General features: G+C 43.2%; 1 protein-coding gene across 12 annotated transcripts in view; it reads right to left on the bottom strand.

Moving 5' to 3' along the window:
- AGPAT5 (1-acylglycerol-3-phosphate O-acyltransferase 5) overlaps positions 1 to 17,511 on the bottom strand; it is a 60,133-nt gene that overhangs the window by 3,179 nt on the left and 39,443 nt on the right. For 2 of the 12 annotated variants that reach the window (XM_060136388.1, XM_060136389.1), the window contains 2 exons: positions 8,107 to 8,268; positions 1,746 to 1,869 (listed from right to left, as the gene is read on the bottom strand). In XM_060136388.1, the coding sequence (XP_059992371.1) occupies positions 1,746 to 1,869; positions 8,107 to 8,268 (286 nt within the window). Of the gene's footprint in view, positions 1 to 1,745; positions 1,870 to 8,106; positions 8,269 to 14,314; positions 14,658 to 15,015; positions 15,347 to 17,511 lie in introns of those variants that run through there. The other 10 variants (XM_060136391.1, XR_009538246.1, XM_060136390.1 and 7 more) reach the window with 9 other exon arrangements.

The following is a 17,511-nucleotide window of genomic DNA, read 5'->3' as shown; positions in this document are numbered from 1 at the left end:
ATATAAACACCTATAACACAAAATACATAGGATATTAATCATATTGTTCAGGGTTTTTTTTCTGATAACAGATTTTCAGGTCAAAACACATAAATCGTACTTTTAAAATTTCTTCCATATCCAAAGTGGGTAGCGCTGATTAATTGGTTTAACACATTGTCATGTACAATTGAGAGTCAATGAAATACAGAAATTTGTTTATAAACTTCATATAGTTTCATTTTCAACACAGTACATTTTTAATAGCTTTCACTTGTTAATCTAGGAGGGTTAATTAGGAAATATTTTACTGCCATACAACAAGGAGAGAAGAAACAATGGCAGTTTCCTGAGAAGAAGCATTTTAGGAGACTAAAACACAGGTAAAATTTCTGAACATAAACAGAATTTTGGAAGTATTTTTTTCTTGCGGCTGCATTGGGTCTTTGTAGCTGCACACGGGCTTTCTCTAGTTGCAGCGAGCGGGGGCTACTCTTCGTTGCGATGCACGGGCTTCTCATTGCGGTGGCTTCTCTTGTTGGGGAGCATGGGCTCTAGGTGCGTGGGTTTCAGTAGCTGTGGCTCGTGGGCTCAGTAGTTGTGGCTTGCAGGATCTAGAGCACAGGCTCAGTAGTTGTGGCGCACGGGCTTAGTTGCTCCGCGACATGTGGGATCTTCTCAGAACAGGGCTCAAACCCGAGTCCCCTGCCTTAGCAGGCGGATTCTTAACCACTGCGCCACCAGGGAAGCCCTGGAAGTATTTTCTAAAGCCTTTAAAAACCATTCTTTTCAATGTGGTCTTAATAAATTTAAATGGTGCATCCTATAACTCACAGAGCCATTTTTTTCAGAAAGAGGAAAAAAAGTATAGATGTTTAAAACACATCTTTCAAAAAACAAAAAGGATAAAATTTCCACTGAAAACAAAACGAATAGTAAATAAATAATATATGCTGAAATTTTCATCCACGGAAATTCAATTTCTAAGTATTATATCTAAACCTAAGAACCCAGTTTTTATCTTCCTGAAAAGAGAAGAAAATTCTAAAATTTCTACCTTTAGAAATCTGTGTCAATCACAGGGAGACTAACAGGCTCACCCTCATCTGACCTCGAGCTCCGCCTTCGCCAGAGGCATCCAGAGGCCCCGCCTGGAACTTAACTCACAGCAACTCTCAGCCAGGGGCCAACACTGCACTAGCTCCCAAGTCATGTTACTGGTGGGAGAAACACAAGGCCAACCCCAGAAACGGTTTAGGCCCCAAAATACTAAAAGCAAAAGGACACTTTTTTCGTGAAAATGTCAACCGCCCCTTCTTCTTCCAACAAATACACTGGAGTCAGTTCCACATACACGTGAGACACCATCCTCCACCCCACAGCCCGATTCTCCACACACCGCCGGCCTGCCGGCCTGCCCTCAGCACGCACACACTCCCCTGGACCCGGGAGGGCGGGCCTGGGGCAGCTCAACAGTACAAAGCTTTCTGTGTGTCTCTCTCTTCTTTAAAAAATTTTATATCTTTATACACAAATTACTGAAATGCAGTAAATAACAAAGGACAGCCCCCATAACAAGATCTTTCACAGTGACCTGTAACAGTCAAGTTTAAAACATGGACAGAGGAGGCATGGAATGAGATCTGACTTGAGTTCATAAAAGGCTTTCTTAAGATAATAAAACTGTTTACATTCGTCTCACGCTGTTTACTATAGTGACTGTGTTGAGCCACTGTTTCTGAAGGGCTAGAACTGTCGTTACTCACTTATCTTTTATTTCAAAACGTTCGTGAAGCCATCTTTTCATGTATACTTGTTCTTCTGGGACATCTTTTTTGTCTATACGATCGATGTGAATATGAATTTTTGGACATTCTTTGCAGAGAAATTCTAACAAGAAACAAAAATATTTCATTTTTATTATTTTAGAATTCACAGTTACATAAAACGATAAAAATGAGCTTTAAAAAAGTTTAAAAACAATGAAGACCAGATTTTTTCTTTAGCTAAAAAAAAAAAAAGAAGAAGAAAACAGAGATCATAAACTGGTGGTTTTGGGTTTCAAGCTGAAGTAGTAATAACTTCCAAGTCTTCCACAGTTAACTAGGTCACGAGTTAAATCAACCAAATGTGACTTTCCATACAACAACCTTTAGTAGATTCGACAGGCAGCCCACGGTCAGGAGGCTGGCCTCTACCAGAAGCACGGACCCACCCTCCAAAGGGATCCCCAGATGCTAACCACCATCAGACCCACCAATCCCCTTCACGGGGCCACCAGCCTCCGGTCCCAAGCCTAGGGCTTGTCGTGCGTCCCCGCTGCTCCCACTGGGCGGTGAGCCCCACAGGGCAGGGATGGGTGTCGCTGGCAGCACTGGGCGCACAGGGGCACTTAACCCCTCGGTCCTAGTGCTGGGCCGGCCCGGGCCCTGCCTCCACGGCTCCACAGTCCTCCCCGCTCCTCCGTGACTTGCCAGTGGTTTCTACTCACTGGTACTCCTTGCTTTCCTGATCCTTGCTGTATTTTAACGTATTCTACGTGGTTCGGGAACCAAATTTCTTTCCGTGGAATAGCTATGAGCCCTTCAATAATTACAGCTCCCAAAACATGCTAATTTGAAAAAAGCAGATGGTCCTTTTTGCAGCCCACATGGCACAAGGGATAAGGTCAGGATTTATTCCAAGATAAGACAGAACTTTGAGTCCGGAAATACCCTTTTCTGCAGGTGGCTTTCTGTGGAGACATGAGCATATTAACATACTTAAATTCCTGGAGAACAAGGAAATATTGCTACGAGATTTAAGAGAAGACTATGTTCCCTGGGTGGGTACGCAAGTAGGAGGCCGAGATCTTGGCCTCTTTTATCTCAAGCCGATATGTGTCCAAAGACGTGTTCTGAGAAGCGGTGACTAGTGTGCTGCAGAGTTTGAGGAAGACTTGAAGCTAACCCTTAAAGAGGGTTCCGCCTCTGGACCACACACACCTCTTTCTGCTAAGTGCTCGCTACAACTGCTCTGAGTAACATGCTGCTGCACTTAGGTCGTCAAAAATTCTCTCATTTTTTCTACACTTTTAGGAGTGAATTGGCTTTGATGATAAATGTGCAAAAACACTGCCACAGGGAAGATTTTACTTTTTCAATATTTTTCTCTTAATTTTCCTCAAGTTCCATTTCCCTTTAAATCAAAGACTGGCTTAAGAAGTGCTTTCAGGAGCTGAACTGGGCATGGGCCAAGAGCACAGCCAGTGAGCCAGCGGCCTGGGTTCTGAGCCCTCACCAGCCCTGCGCATACCTGTCAGCCTCTCTGTGCCTGTTTCCACGTGCGTACGAGGGAGGTGACAGCAGCAGCCCCTGCCTGAGAAGTTGTCATGAGCTACGTTATTATGAAGGGAAACAAGACGTAGCCGACCACGGAAAGCCACCTCCTCTGATTCCTCTTTGCAACGTGAGGGTGTTGGGAGCACGTGGGACAGGACCCCACACACGCGTGCGCTGCAGGTGACTGACCAGAATCTGTTGGCTGCACGTGGCTTCTCACCTCACCTTCCTATTTCTATTTCTGATACATAAAAACGCAGATGCCGACACCAACTTTCCTACCTTCACTTAATTACCTACGCCTGCCCCTCAACACTTCTGTTAATTAAGTGGTCATCCAACTGACACTGCGTTTATCCTTGATATTCCAAGTCCCGTGCACAGACGTACAGAGTCCGCAAGGAAACGAAACCAACTGCACTTCCAGTGTCAGGAACGAATGCTTGTGAACTCAAGTGTTTGGGACGTGTCAGCAAGGCCTCTAGTAAGATGCTGGCGTGAGGAAAGGGCCCTGAAGTTCGCATGGGTGCTTTTAGGTTTTCCCACCTAAAATGTACACGGTACTGTGGTATTTACACCACGCTTTCGTGCACGCCACTTCATTGGACCTTCGTGCACCTCTCTAGGCAAGGACTGCTGTCTCCCCGTGGGGATGAACGAACCAAGGCCCAGTGTCATCAGCAGTGGAGACAGGCTGGCCCAGTCCCTGTGGTCAGGCGTCCAGATACAGACCATACAAGCACCAGATCAACTCTCAGCGCACCCAGGGGGTTCTCCCACCAAAGATAAGAAATGAGTAACGAATACTTTCCTCGACAGTCAATAAAGCTTTTGTGTCTATATTAGTAAAAACGCTTTTAGTTGGGGCACATTTCATAGGGCATGAGCAACAATTATCCATAATATTTAGGGAATGTAGGAAAGTACTCAAATTAAGGTGTAATTGTTTTCTAACTATAGCTTTTCCAGCAGGTCCCTAGAGTATATTGATACGCTAGGGCCAAACAGAAAGTCTTCCAAGTATCCACACATGTCACAAGGTCTAGTCTCTCAGAGACCGAGTCCCGAGTGCTCTGTGCCTGGGGAGCCTAGCGAGAAAGGCAGAGCACAGACAGCGGGGCCCAGGATGTGTGCAGGCTGAGCTGTGCGCCTCTGCACGCTGGGCCCGCAGGTGGTGCCCATACTGCTTACCGTCCGCCTTACAACCTGCCCCCTTCCCTCTGAAAACAAAAACAAAAAACCAATATGACCTAAATCCAACAAAAACTGGATAGATACATTGTTGTATATTCACACCAATGAACACTACGTAGCCTTATACAAAAATTACATAAGTGTATATACTGACATGTAAAGATGTTCATGACACACTATTAAGGGGAAAAAAAGCAGGATATGAAGATATATATACATATATAAAATCTCATTTAAAAAAATACATAAAGGCACATCACGCCAACATACAGACATTACAGAAAAGAAGACTTTGAGGGAAACATCTGAACTGTTGTCTGGGGCTGCATCTGGACTTCTTTCCCTCTGAATATGTTTTCTTTTCATATAAGAAAATATTAAGACAAAAAAGTTACCCAGAACCATATAAAACGCTTAAACAATATCAATTGTTGTCCTTTAGCTCACAATTTCTTCTGGTACACCACCCATTTTAAAAACAGCATTTATAAATCAATTACAATCAAACTGCCCTGTCTCACCTCTGCCCAATGGACGCTGTCCACGAAAGCGCTCAGACTTTGCTGAAAAGACCAGATGAACCACAAGAGGACGCCCAGATGGCTCTGAGCCATACCCACATTCTAATGAAACAGACCACGAAACGGGAAGGACACGGTTCACTACCTGCCATCGCCCTCTCTGACACGAGGCCTCCTGAGACCCACGCTACTAGACGCTGGCCACCGCAAGGACCCCCGCAGGGCCACCAGCACGCAGCTTCAGCCCCGCTGCAGCGAGCCCGTCAGCAGCCTGCAGTGCGGCTGAGGCCACCCAGGTAACTGATGGAACCTCGATCCTCCTACAGGGCTTTGAGAAACACCGGCTACGGCATATCTATGAACAATCTAGCAACTTTATGGAAAAAAAATTTTAATTGGGCTATTAAATATGAATATTAAATAACAGCCCACTGTGTATGGAGATAACATTTAATACTTATGCAACTCAGCCACAAGGTACCTACAATATTCCAAGTTATGGAATTTTATATTTAACCCTACTTACATCTAAATTTAAAGTGAATCTTAATTTATACTAGACTAAGTAGAGCGGCGTATCAATCAGTTTATGTAATAATGAGTTTTTCAAGCTACAGGTCTCAACTCACAATCAAAATCAACACACAACAGATGTCATCTCTTACGTGCACAGGTATATTTGTAGAATAATGTCTCAGCAGTGGGAATGTAAATGCTTTTGTAACTTTGATAGACATTGTCTGGCCAACTTCTACAGAGGTTGTACTGTATTGCACTCCTACCAGCAAAGTATGAAAGTCTCTGAGATACTTTAATCTCACCCACAGGGCCTGTTATCTAACCTGTTAATGGGGATTTTTGCCAGTCTGATAGTAAAAAAATGGTATCTCATTATACGTTTTAATTTTTCTTATTATGAATGAGGTTGAACAATTTTTTTCTGTGAACTGTCTGTTCTTGCCCTTTACCCATTTTTCTACTGAGTTACTACTGATCATATCAATTTATAGGAACACTTTGTACATTAAGGAAATCAGCCTTTTTCTCTGCAACCCTCCGCTTGTCTTTTGCTTTTACTCTGCTGTAGGCTTCCTTGCGGAAATATTTACTCTTAATTGACGAAATGACACATTTTGTTTTCCACATGGCTTCTGAGTGTGACAGCTAGGAAAGCCAGCCTTTTCAAAAACAGAGACTCTCCGTCATGAATACACAAAGCCCCGTCGGCTACGGTGCAGAGCAAGTGGAGCAACGAGATGGGGCACGGGGTCTGGAGCCCGGGAGACACAGCTGAAAATGGTTTGCCTCCAAAGGCACTTCTGATCTACCTGGGCGGGGGCAGATTAGCCACATGCCAAGTGCTAACCTTACGTGTACTTTGTGCCACGGGAGTGGAGAGCAAGAGGAAGCTTCGTGAGCTAGCAAGCAGAGGAGCGAGGGAAGCCTTCATGGGGACAAGGTTGCAGACTTGGATGAGAGCAACAGAGGGGAAGGTGGCCTGGCCTACACACGGCCCTCGGTCAGAGCCCGCATGGAGGCGCAGGAGGGTTTCAGTGACAGCGAGGAAAGCGGGCCCACCCAGCGAGCAGCACAGAGTAGGAGGAAACGATGTGAAGGAGGGGCTTAGGGACCAGGATGCTGAGTCCCGGGACGCCAGCGCTGATCCCGTGGGCGCGGCCCAGCCCACGAGTTCCTAGGACTGGATGGTGACATGATAAAGCAGCATTTTTAAAAGGTTATTATGGGAATTAGATCTGGTTTTCATAAACAATAAAAATGTGTTTAATCTTACTTTTTGAACAACGTTTGGTAAACGGATGGCAATACTGCTGAATAACTAAATGCACTGTCCTCAAATGCAGAACTGGGTGAATGACTCCTTCCATGGTTAAAAAAGAAAAAAAGTATTATACGTTGCCTTTTCTGTAAGAGGGATGGACAGTAAATTTGTACACACGATACACAAGAAAGGAAGAAAAGTGGTTACCGCTGCGGAGGGGAAGGGGGAGACCAGGTGGATGGGGACAGGGTGGAAACAGGCCGTTTCACTGTACACTTTATATACTTTTGATTTTTAAACTGTATGATGTATAATATATGCCAAAGAATTACACTTAAAATAAAATTTAAAAAGCGTGAGCTTCCGGCTTTCCTTGGAGTTGAAGGCGGTCACGAGAGCGGTCGGTCGGTCTTGCTTTAGGTGCAGCCGCCCCAGGTCTGACCTCCTCCCGCCACCATCAAATTTGCCACCTTTTAGTCCCTTCCCGCCTCAGCCGTCTGTCCTCTCTCCCAACGTCCGGGAGCTACCCTCTGTGCCCCTGAACACGTTCTGAACAGCCGCCTTCAAGAGCTGCTACGGAGAGAAGCACCTGACAAGCAAGCTAGTCGCACGGCCGCCAGCTGCCAAAGCGAAGCGTGAGGCCCCAGCCTGACACCCCGAGGAGGGGACGGCGGCTCCACACGCGTCCTGTGCCCACCCCACGTCCCAACGGCGACAGCAATCACAAGTGTCTGTGGGTATGATTAACTAAAACATTCTGCTTGCTTACAATTCTAGTTTTTTCTGGTTATTCTGACATAAACGGTAGCTCAAAGGTCCCTAATACCTAGCACATGGCTGAAAAAAAGAAAAAGTCACGTAACTGTTAGTGACACTAGATGTCACCGATGTTATATGAAAAACACATACAAAGATAGACACTGAGCATCAGTGCACACCTCAGCGCTGCTAGGTTGCACTCTCCTGCCTCACTCCTTCCTTAGATTCATCTCGGCGCTGCTAGGTTCCACTCTCCTGCCTCACTCCTTCCTTAGATTTATGTAACTTTTCCATTTCTTGGTGTAAACCTTGGGAGGAAAGAGGCTGAGTTAATGATATTGGGCAAGTTCAAGGACTAATAGGACAGCCAAGAAGTACCAAACTTAGCAGGACTAATGAAATTTCAACTGTTACAGATTAATAAAAAATATGTGAGAAATACAAGTATATATACTTGGAAACCATATCAATGTAATGTAGTAGAACACACCCACCTTTTTAAAGAATAACTCTACCTGGGTGAACATACATGACTCGCTCGAAACCAACTTACCAGCCATGGACGGCGCTTCTTTCCGCTGCCCTTTATCATCCACAGTCCCCTCAAAAGCCACTGTAACATCATAAATTGCATCTAAGTAATTCTTCATAGAATCAAAAGCAACATGAGTTGCCTTTATTCTTGGTGTCAGCACATGTTTTAATACTGGAAGGCCTAGAAAAGAAGTTGATTCAGTGTGGCCATACATTAGTCACAAAACACCTTGGAAATAGAACATAACATCTAAATTGGTTTTAAGTTTCCACTAATAGACCAGTATATACTTTTGGTTAAATCTCATACCTACAGGACATTAAGAAAGTTTAGACAGCACTCTCACATGACTTTCTCAATTTAAATCAACATTCATTTAATACACATTTATTAAACATCTACATGTATAAGACCCGGTGGGAAGCTGTTGGAAAACCTGCCCTCAAGAAGCTTATGGCCTCTCAGAAACCCTTTGATTTGGAAAACTCTGACAAGAGTAAACATATGATCCTCATTTCTGGCAACAGAATAAAGGTGGTAGCACCTTGCCCATGGTCACTCAAGATTCAGGAACAATTCCCTAATTTCTGACTCCAAGTCCCTGATTCTTTCAGTTCTATTTCTACTCAAAAGAGATGCGGTGGGAACCTAAATGACCCCCACTGTGTACAATATTTGAACTAAGAGCTGATGTGGTCTATATAACATGAAATACTGGCCTGACTTTTAGGGTAACCAAAGAATCTAATTCCTCGGTAAACTTTAAAAAAAATCTGAACTCTAATTCACATACCATAAAATTCACCATTTGTAAAGCATACAATTCAATGGTTTTAGTTTATTCAAAGAGCTATACAACCCTCTCCACTAACAAATCCCAGACCATTTTCACCACTCCAAAGACACCTTTCAGCCACGGCAGACACTGCACACTATCCTCCCCGGCACACACCCACCCCACTACCACAAATCTACTCTCAGTCTCTATGGATTTCCCGATTACGAACATTTCACGTAAATGAAATCAGAGCATGTGGACGTTTGTGTCCGGCACATACATCAGTACTTCATTACTTTTTCTGGCTGAATAATGTTCCATCGTATGGATATGCCACATTTTGTAAATCCACTGACTAGCTGACAGACATGTGGGTTGTTTTCACCCTCTGGCTATTGTGAGCAATGCAGCTATGAACATTCATATAAACTGCATATGAATGCTGCACATGGACAAGTCTTGGTATGAACATACGATTTCAATTCTCTTGAGTATATTATTTATATATATACACACACATATACTTTTATTTTTTTTAATTTTTATTGGACTATAGTTGATTCACAATGTTGTGTTAGTTTCAGGGGTACAGCAAACTGAATCAGTTATATACCACACCTATACTTTCAAAAGCTTCTTTAAGTGAGACAATATTGCAATTTATATAGAATAATTCATCACTCATTAGTGTGCCTGCTAACGCTAAGAATTTGTTCCTTTCCCCTTCCTATTTCCTACTGTCCCCCTTTTCCTGGATTAGAATATTTATTGACAATTTAACAGAAAAGTGTAGCTCTCCAAAGAAGTGACATGAAAATAGACTAGAAAAAAACTTGATTTGGATTTTCTATGGCTTCTCTCCAGGGAAAATTAGCTGCATAAGAAAGAACAGCTATAGTATGTTGGGATCTTCCCGCAGAAGAATTTTTAAAATGCAGAGTGGTGTGGGAAAGACAAAGATTCCCACAACCACATGTCTGACTTGAGTCCCTAGGGCAGCAACAGTTTAATTTATTCACAAACTTATAACAAAAATCTGAATAGTATACCAGGCTGGGAAACATTGGTTTGTCAATTAAATTAGTTAATACTTCCTTCTTTGCTATTGGAACTCACCCAGTTTTATTACGTCCATAGTTCTACAGAATCACACTGTGGTATTCAGTAAGAACAATTATTAGAATCTAAGTTAAGTCAGTAAGAAAATAAGAAGACAGAAAAGTAATACTTCCCTAAAAATGAGTTATAGTGAAGGTTTGGAAAAATCAACTTTGTGGCAGATGAATAAGAAATACCTATCACTAGTATGTAGACAAAGTGAAGGCAGTCTTCTCACTGAGGAATGTACTAGGGGCCGCTCCAAACCTTGGGTCATTATTATAAAACCAATTTCATAGGGACTTCCCTGGTGGCGCAGTGGTTAAGAATCAGCCTGCCAATGCAGGGGACACGGGTTCCAGCCCTGGTCCGGGAAGATCCCACATGCCAAGGAGCAACTAAGCCCGTGCGTCACAACTACTGAGCCTGCGCTCTAGAGCATGTGAGCCACAACTACTGAGCCCGCGTGCCACCAACTACTGAAGCCCACGTGCCTAGAGCCTGTGCTCCGCAGCAAGTGAAGCCACCGCAGTGAGAAGCCCACGCACCGCAACGAAGGGTAGCCCCCGCTCGCCACAGCTAGAGAAAATCCGCGCATAGCGATGAAGACCCAACGCGACCAAAAATAAATAAGTATAAAATAAAAAATAAAACCAATTTCATAATAACACTATAGAGACCAATTAGAGTTTCAGTACAGAGAGAGCCAGATAACAGGCACTTATAATTAACTGCTTGGGCTCGAGCTCACCACACTGAGGACTGCCTCTGCCTCTACGGAAGAGAAAACCCCTGAGCCCTAAATAGGAAAATGGTAGCTAATTAAATTGTTTCTGGTCAATATCTAGCCTGTTCTAGTATCTGCTGTGCCTTGTTTCCATCTCTAGATCTCCTGAACTTCTAGTTGGTACTAATGATACTCTACCCTACCTTTTGACCGAGCTTCTCCCCGAGGGCCATTATAGTGATGTTGGTATACCTGAAATTGTGTTGTTAGTATTATATATTGGAAACATAAATGAATGATACTCATTGGACAGAAAATCTTTATTGATCCATGCAGGAGATTCTACATTATATATATATCTATATATATATAATATATATGTACATGCACACACACATACGTATTATCATCTCACTTTACTCCCACTAATTAAGTAACCAAGGTTCAGAGGGATAAAATCATTTGCTCAAAGTCACACAGCTCACAAGACTTTATAATGTCTTGTTCAGTACTTTCTTATTCAGTAATTATTAACACGATACTACTCTAAAACTATAAACATGTAGGTTAGAGGTTAATGAGACAATAAAGTAAATAGCTATAGTACATGGTAGAATGTCTTAAGGGATTAAAAATATCCTCAGAATGTAAAAATATTACTCACACTTAAAAGATACTGTCACTCACTCATAACTTACTGGTAAAGGCTTCAGGAAAAACAGCACGTTGGAGCGAGGCCAGGATGGAGGCTAGTAGGGTAGAAAGTGGGGGAAAGCCTAGCGGATGAATGAAGGAAGAGAGGCAGGATGTGGAAGGTCTGTGGAGCACATGTCCAGAGCCAGTAAGGAGTTAAGACTGCTAAGTGCACCGGGAGACACTGCTGAAGGCTTTAGAACGATGGGCGGATGTACTTATGTTGGTCTGTGGGACTCCATGGATTTTAGGCCAAAGGAGAAATAATATCTAGGTGCTAAGAAGAACGGTTTAGGTTTCAGAAATAGTTTAGGACATCAGGTCATAGGCAATGAGGTCCTGAATTAGGACTGAAGTAGTGCAACTGGAAAGAGAAAATGTAGTCAAGTGATGTTCAAAAAACCAAATACACATCGATTCAGCAAAAATTAAATGTGGCAGTTAAAAAAAAAAAAACGGAGTAAAAAGTAACGAGGCTTCTGCCCTAGAAGACATGGACGAGGCTGGGCCATCAATAGGAAGAGATGGGCATGAGGAAGCGCGGCGGAGGGTGTGTGTGTGTCAACGTGTGTACGGATACCCATCGTGCAGAAAGAGCACGAGTGGCAGAACACGAGGCAGCTAACAAGGAAAAGGTGAGTCCAGTTGGGGCGCTGAAGCTGAAGTTGGAGAGAACCCTCTACAAGTAGTTGAAAATATGGTCTATAAAATGGCAGAAGTAAACATTTGGGAATCATCTGACTAGACATGACAACTGAAGTAACGGCAGCGACTGAGAATACTAAAGGGAGAGATGACAAGGCGAGCATAAGTAATGACTTTGTATGTTACGTGCACATTAACAAATACGACAAGTGACCACAGTGACGTGACACTCCGTTGAGTCAGAGCTCACTGGGATTAGCTCCTGGAGGCTGGGTGGAGTAAATGTGAGCATGCATGGGGCCCACACTTCTCTAGCGCCAAAGAAAAGGACAGAGACAACAGCAAAGCCTTAGGTGGGGTGTATGTGCACACTCTCACACACACACACACGATCCATCCACGTGAGAAACAGGCTGTGCTTGTGAACCGGGGGAACAGTGTGGAGGTAATGCGAGCAAAAGGCAACTGCTGAAGCAGCAACATTAAGATTTTGAAACAGAGATAAATATGATTGTATGATACAATCTTGTCAGAGAAACATAACTTCTTCAAGGCAGAGAAACCCTGAGATGTGAGGGGGGAAATCTGAAAAACAGAACAGATAGTCAAAAAGAGAAAAATAAAGAATCGCTAAACACAGCGTAATTGGCTCAGCTGAGATTTGATGGTGTGGATTGGTTGCAGACGGCAATCAGCATGGATTTTTATCACGTTCCCAGTTGCTGAGAAGGTAGAAAAAGCCGGGTTACTGACAGCTAAGGACTGTCAAAAGGCCAGGGGACGGGAAGTACCAGGTGGGGGGAGCAGAGTGCAGGGCCAGGAGACACAGGAGAGCTCCCGAAGGCCTTCAGAGTTACAGCAGGGCCAAGGAAAGACAGGTCAGAATTAAGCCAAAAAAGAAAAAGGTTCAGAGGAAGGAACAGCAAGGAGGAGGTAGAGGCAGAACCAGCTACATGATCTGCAGGACCCAGTGCAGTTTCAAGACTATAAACGCAGAGCATTAAACCATCACTGGATCCTGTGCAAGAAAACGGACTTTCACTGAGAGCCTACGAACAGAACTAGTTATGCCCACACTGATTTCAGCCCGTGAGACCCATTTCACACTCCCGGCTGCCGGCACTGTAAGAGGACACATCTGTGGCAATCTGTCACAGCACCACGGGAAACAAATATGTCGTCTTAGCGCCCAGCAGAAAGAGAAGTGTGTGTTTTCCACCAAACCTGGGCCAATACTGGGCAGTAACTTTCTTTTTTAATGTTTGCCAGGTTGGCCTTCAAAAGCTGGTCTCACAATGCGCATTTAATTTGTATTACTTTGATTATTAGGGAGGAAGGACATTTGTTCACTGGTGTGGATCATTCATATCTCTTAAATTTCCTATTCATGTCCTTTTCCCCATTATTTCATTTGTCTTTTTCTTACTAATTAGCAAGATCTCTTTCTATACTAAGTTTATTAATATGCCATATATTACAAATATTATTAGCTTGCCATTGCCACTTAAATTTGTTTATATGATGTTCCAGATATACTAATAACTTCTACTGAGTGAAGTCTACCAAAAAAAATCCTTTTGCTTTTATGTTTTGAAAGGACCCTTAAACCTATACAATAGGCAGTGTTATTCAAAGGATGAAAGCTGAATTCCACAAATCCTAAAGAGTTTTAAAACTACAAAGATCTTGATCAATAATATAACTTGCTCAATAACATGAAAATTCTAGGTATCCGTTTTGCCATTATAGGTGTGTCACTAAAATTTCTGTCTTCTACTACTAGAGTTCTAAAAGTTTATGTCTATCATCCTGCTGGCTGCTGTGGTAAAAACCACTTCTGAGCTCACTTTAATAGCTGCAGGGGGAAGATTAAGGTACATAAGATGCCAATTTTCCTAGCAAAATATCTAAAACGCTTCTAAGGAAAATGAGTTCAAATGAAACACCTCACATAACTGAGAAAGATTTAAATTAGGAAAGCAGTACCTGAAGTTTACAGGACCCAGATGGAAAGCCCCTTCCCTATTCCCCATGTCTGTTCCCTACAATGGGTAAATAACTGCTATTATTTTTTTCTTTTTCTTAATGAAACAAGAATAAAATGAAAGTTTACCAATAAATAATAGATCCACATGTTCTAGTTAAAACACCAGAATCTGACCCAACTAGCCTGTTGAGCAAACAACTAATCTCGCTTGGACCAGTGGTTCTAAAACTTTGGGATGCCTCAGGGTCATCTGCAAGGCTGAGCCTCAGCCCCAGAGCTTCTGAGGCAGTGGGTCTGGGGTGGATCCTGAGAATCTGGATTTCACGCCAGTTTCTGGACAATGCTGATGTTGCTGGTTCCGGCACCAATCTGGGAACTGCTGACTGAGAGTTTAGACCAGGCTTGAGTGGATCAAGAATTCGCAAAAGGGCAGCTGAAAGGACTGTGAAAAGGCAGGAGGAGTAAACAGCAATATTTATTCTGGTAAAATTTTTAAGTAGGGCTTCCCTGGTGGCGCAGTGGTTGAGAGTCCGCCTGCCGATGCAGGGGACACGGGTTCATGCCCCCGTCCAGGAAGATCCCACATGCCACGGAGCGGCTGGGCCCGTGAGCCATGGCCGCTGAGCCTGCACGTCCAGAGCCTGTGCTCCACAACGGAGAGGCCACAACAGTGAGAGGCCCACGTACAGCAAAAAAAAAAAAAAAAAAAAGTACTTGTTTTAGCATTACAAAATTAGTGTGCATTTTTAAAAATAAGTAACTTTTAGTAGCTATATATAAGCTATTAAATTTATAAGGTAATAATATTTATATAATGTATTTATAAACATTGTTTTTAAAATGATAAATTAAGAAATATTAGTATTAAATGTAATTACATATAGAAAAATAATTTAAGGCTCTGTTATGGACTGAAGTGTCTGTCTCTGTCCCCACCCCACCCCTGCCCCACTAATTCATTTTGAAGCCCTAACCCCAAAGGGTCTTTAGGGAGGTAATTCAGGTTAAATGAGGTCATAAAGGTGGGGCTCTAGTCCAACAGGACTGATGTCCTTATAAAAAGAGGAAGAGATGCCTGAGACCTCGCTCTGTGAGCGAGCCCACAGAGGAAAGGTCATGTGAGGACACAGCAAGAAGGTGGCTGCCCACAAGCCAGGAAGAGAGGCCTCAAGAGAAACCAACCCTGCTGGTACCTTGATCTTGGACATCCAGCCTCCAGAACTGGGAGAAAATAAATGTCTGCTGTTTAAGCCATTCAGTCTGTGGTGGCTTGTTACGGCAGCCCGAGGTGACTAACACAGGCCCTAAAACCTGGACTGAAACGACAAATCTGCGTAAACATAACACAGTAAATAAATCTATTTGCAAATAACCATTTGTCTCACCCAACTGAAAAAAGTACACCAATATTTAAATAGGAATACACACACACACACACACACACACACACACACACACACGTAAATTGTACAAAAGAAATCATTAGTCCTTCAAAGCCAAAACACACAATAATTCTATGTTATTCTCCACACAGACAGTAATCTGGGATTATACTCATTCCATCATGCAAACTTATTATACCTCAACAACAACTAGTGATCTGGCCCGTGACAAGATACAATAAAATGTCCCGGGCTAATTCTGACTTGCTTAATATATTTAATGAATTAGTCCATCACACATTATAAAAGGGTTGTAAGAGGCGAAGGTGTTGAAAACAGCGTACTAGTTTCTGGACATCTGGTTACTACTGTGAGGACCTCAACTGCCCCTGCGGAGCCGCGCTCAGGCCTTTTTGCCAGTAGCGGGAACCCCCCCAGGCTCTCACTCTGCCCTACGCCCCACACACTGACTGTGCTTTGAGACAGCAGAGAGCTCTCAGCGCTCCTGGGCTCGTGCCACACTTTCCTACTGAAAGGCAGCCTCCCCACGACCAATGCCTTTTCCAGCGAGGCTCTTTACAGCCGCCCAGATGCTTCCTCTCCCAGGAAGCCTCACCGAACCCGCATCTGGAACTGAGTTAACCTCAAGTGCACTCTGCTCATCGGTGTCTCATCACAGTCTAGCGCGATGTCACTATTTACGCAAAACTCCTACTTGAGCACCACTGAGGTCGGCAGCCTCTAGCACGGCCCTCTTTGCAGTCATACCCCTGTACAGTCTCCCCTGGGGTGTGGGCTGGACCCAGTGAACTGTTTCTAACGAAGAGAATATGGAAAAAGCGACGGGGTGTCACTTCTGACGTTAGGTTCTGAGAAGACCATGCTTGTCTCGCTCACCCTCCCCTATGCTCCCACTGTCACTACCTCTCCCTCTTCCTGTCCCCGCCCCTCCCTGATCCATCGCTCTAGAGGAGCAAGCTGTCCTGTTGTGAGGAGCTCTGTGATGAGGCTCAAGTGTCAAGAAACGGACTCTGCAGCCAACAGCCACAGAGGACCCGAGGCCTGTTGACAGTCGTGTGATGAGCGCGGGGGCAGCTCCTCCCCAGGGAAGCTAGGATGTGACCACGGCCCCGGCGGACACCTTGACTGCAGCCTCAGACCGACGCTGAGCGCGAAGCCACCAGCTAAACACATCTGACCCACAGAGACCGTGAGATAATAAATGTTTGTCATTTTAAGCCATTAAGGTACGGAATAATATGTTACACCTCAATAGATAACAAATACAATCATGTTTATCTCTCCTATTAAATTATCAACTCCTAGAAGATATTATGGCTAGTTGTACCACCTTAGCAGAATGTGTTACATGTTAGAAATCAAAAATGAAATCAGCACAGTCTGTGAGGACTTAAAGCACTCTAGGTCAACTTCTCCAGAGTTCAGCTCTCTGTTCAATTCATTGAAAACACGTGTTCCAAGATGTAGTTGATTATTTAATGACAACAAAATGCATCAGATTTTACAAGACACATGAAAAGTAACAGGAAAAAAATCCCCAAATATTAAGTTTATTGTTTCCCTTTCATCTCATCTAACATAAAATTGTAATTCCTAAACAGAATTAAAGTGGATATAAGAGGTGACACACAAGTGTAACTGAAAATTTATATAGTTTATGGCCTTCATAACTCAAGTTTTTATGAAGAGTCTCAAACTAATTCATCTATAAACTATTTTAAGCTTCAAAGAGTAAAATATATATTTTGTTAAAGTCAGGGCTCAGCAACCTAGAATCATTAGAGAAGGAATAATTCAGGAGAGCCGCAATTTTCTGAAACCATAAAAATTTACTTCATGAAAACCCCAAATTTTGTGTAACCATTTTAGATCATTGTTTTCTTATACAAATCTAGAAAACGGTTCCTTAAACAAAATAAGACATTTTCACAACAGTACTTTTCTGAGACTAATACACAAACGTGAACTATAACTCCCTAAGGAAAGGATACACAATGCAACATTTTCTAAACCCGTTTGGACATGAAACACTTTTTTTCCCCAAAATATCTTGTGGGCTCAGTTATAGAACATGCTTTTAGAAAAATGGAAT

The sequence above is a fragment of the Lagenorhynchus albirostris genome, chromosome 21, assembly GCF_949774975.1.
Source record: "Lagenorhynchus albirostris chromosome 21, mLagAlb1.1, whole genome shotgun sequence".
Lineage (NCBI taxonomy): Eukaryota > Metazoa > Chordata > Mammalia > Artiodactyla > Delphinidae > Lagenorhynchus > Lagenorhynchus albirostris.
This window is presented reverse-complemented; position numbering and strand designations above follow the sequence as displayed.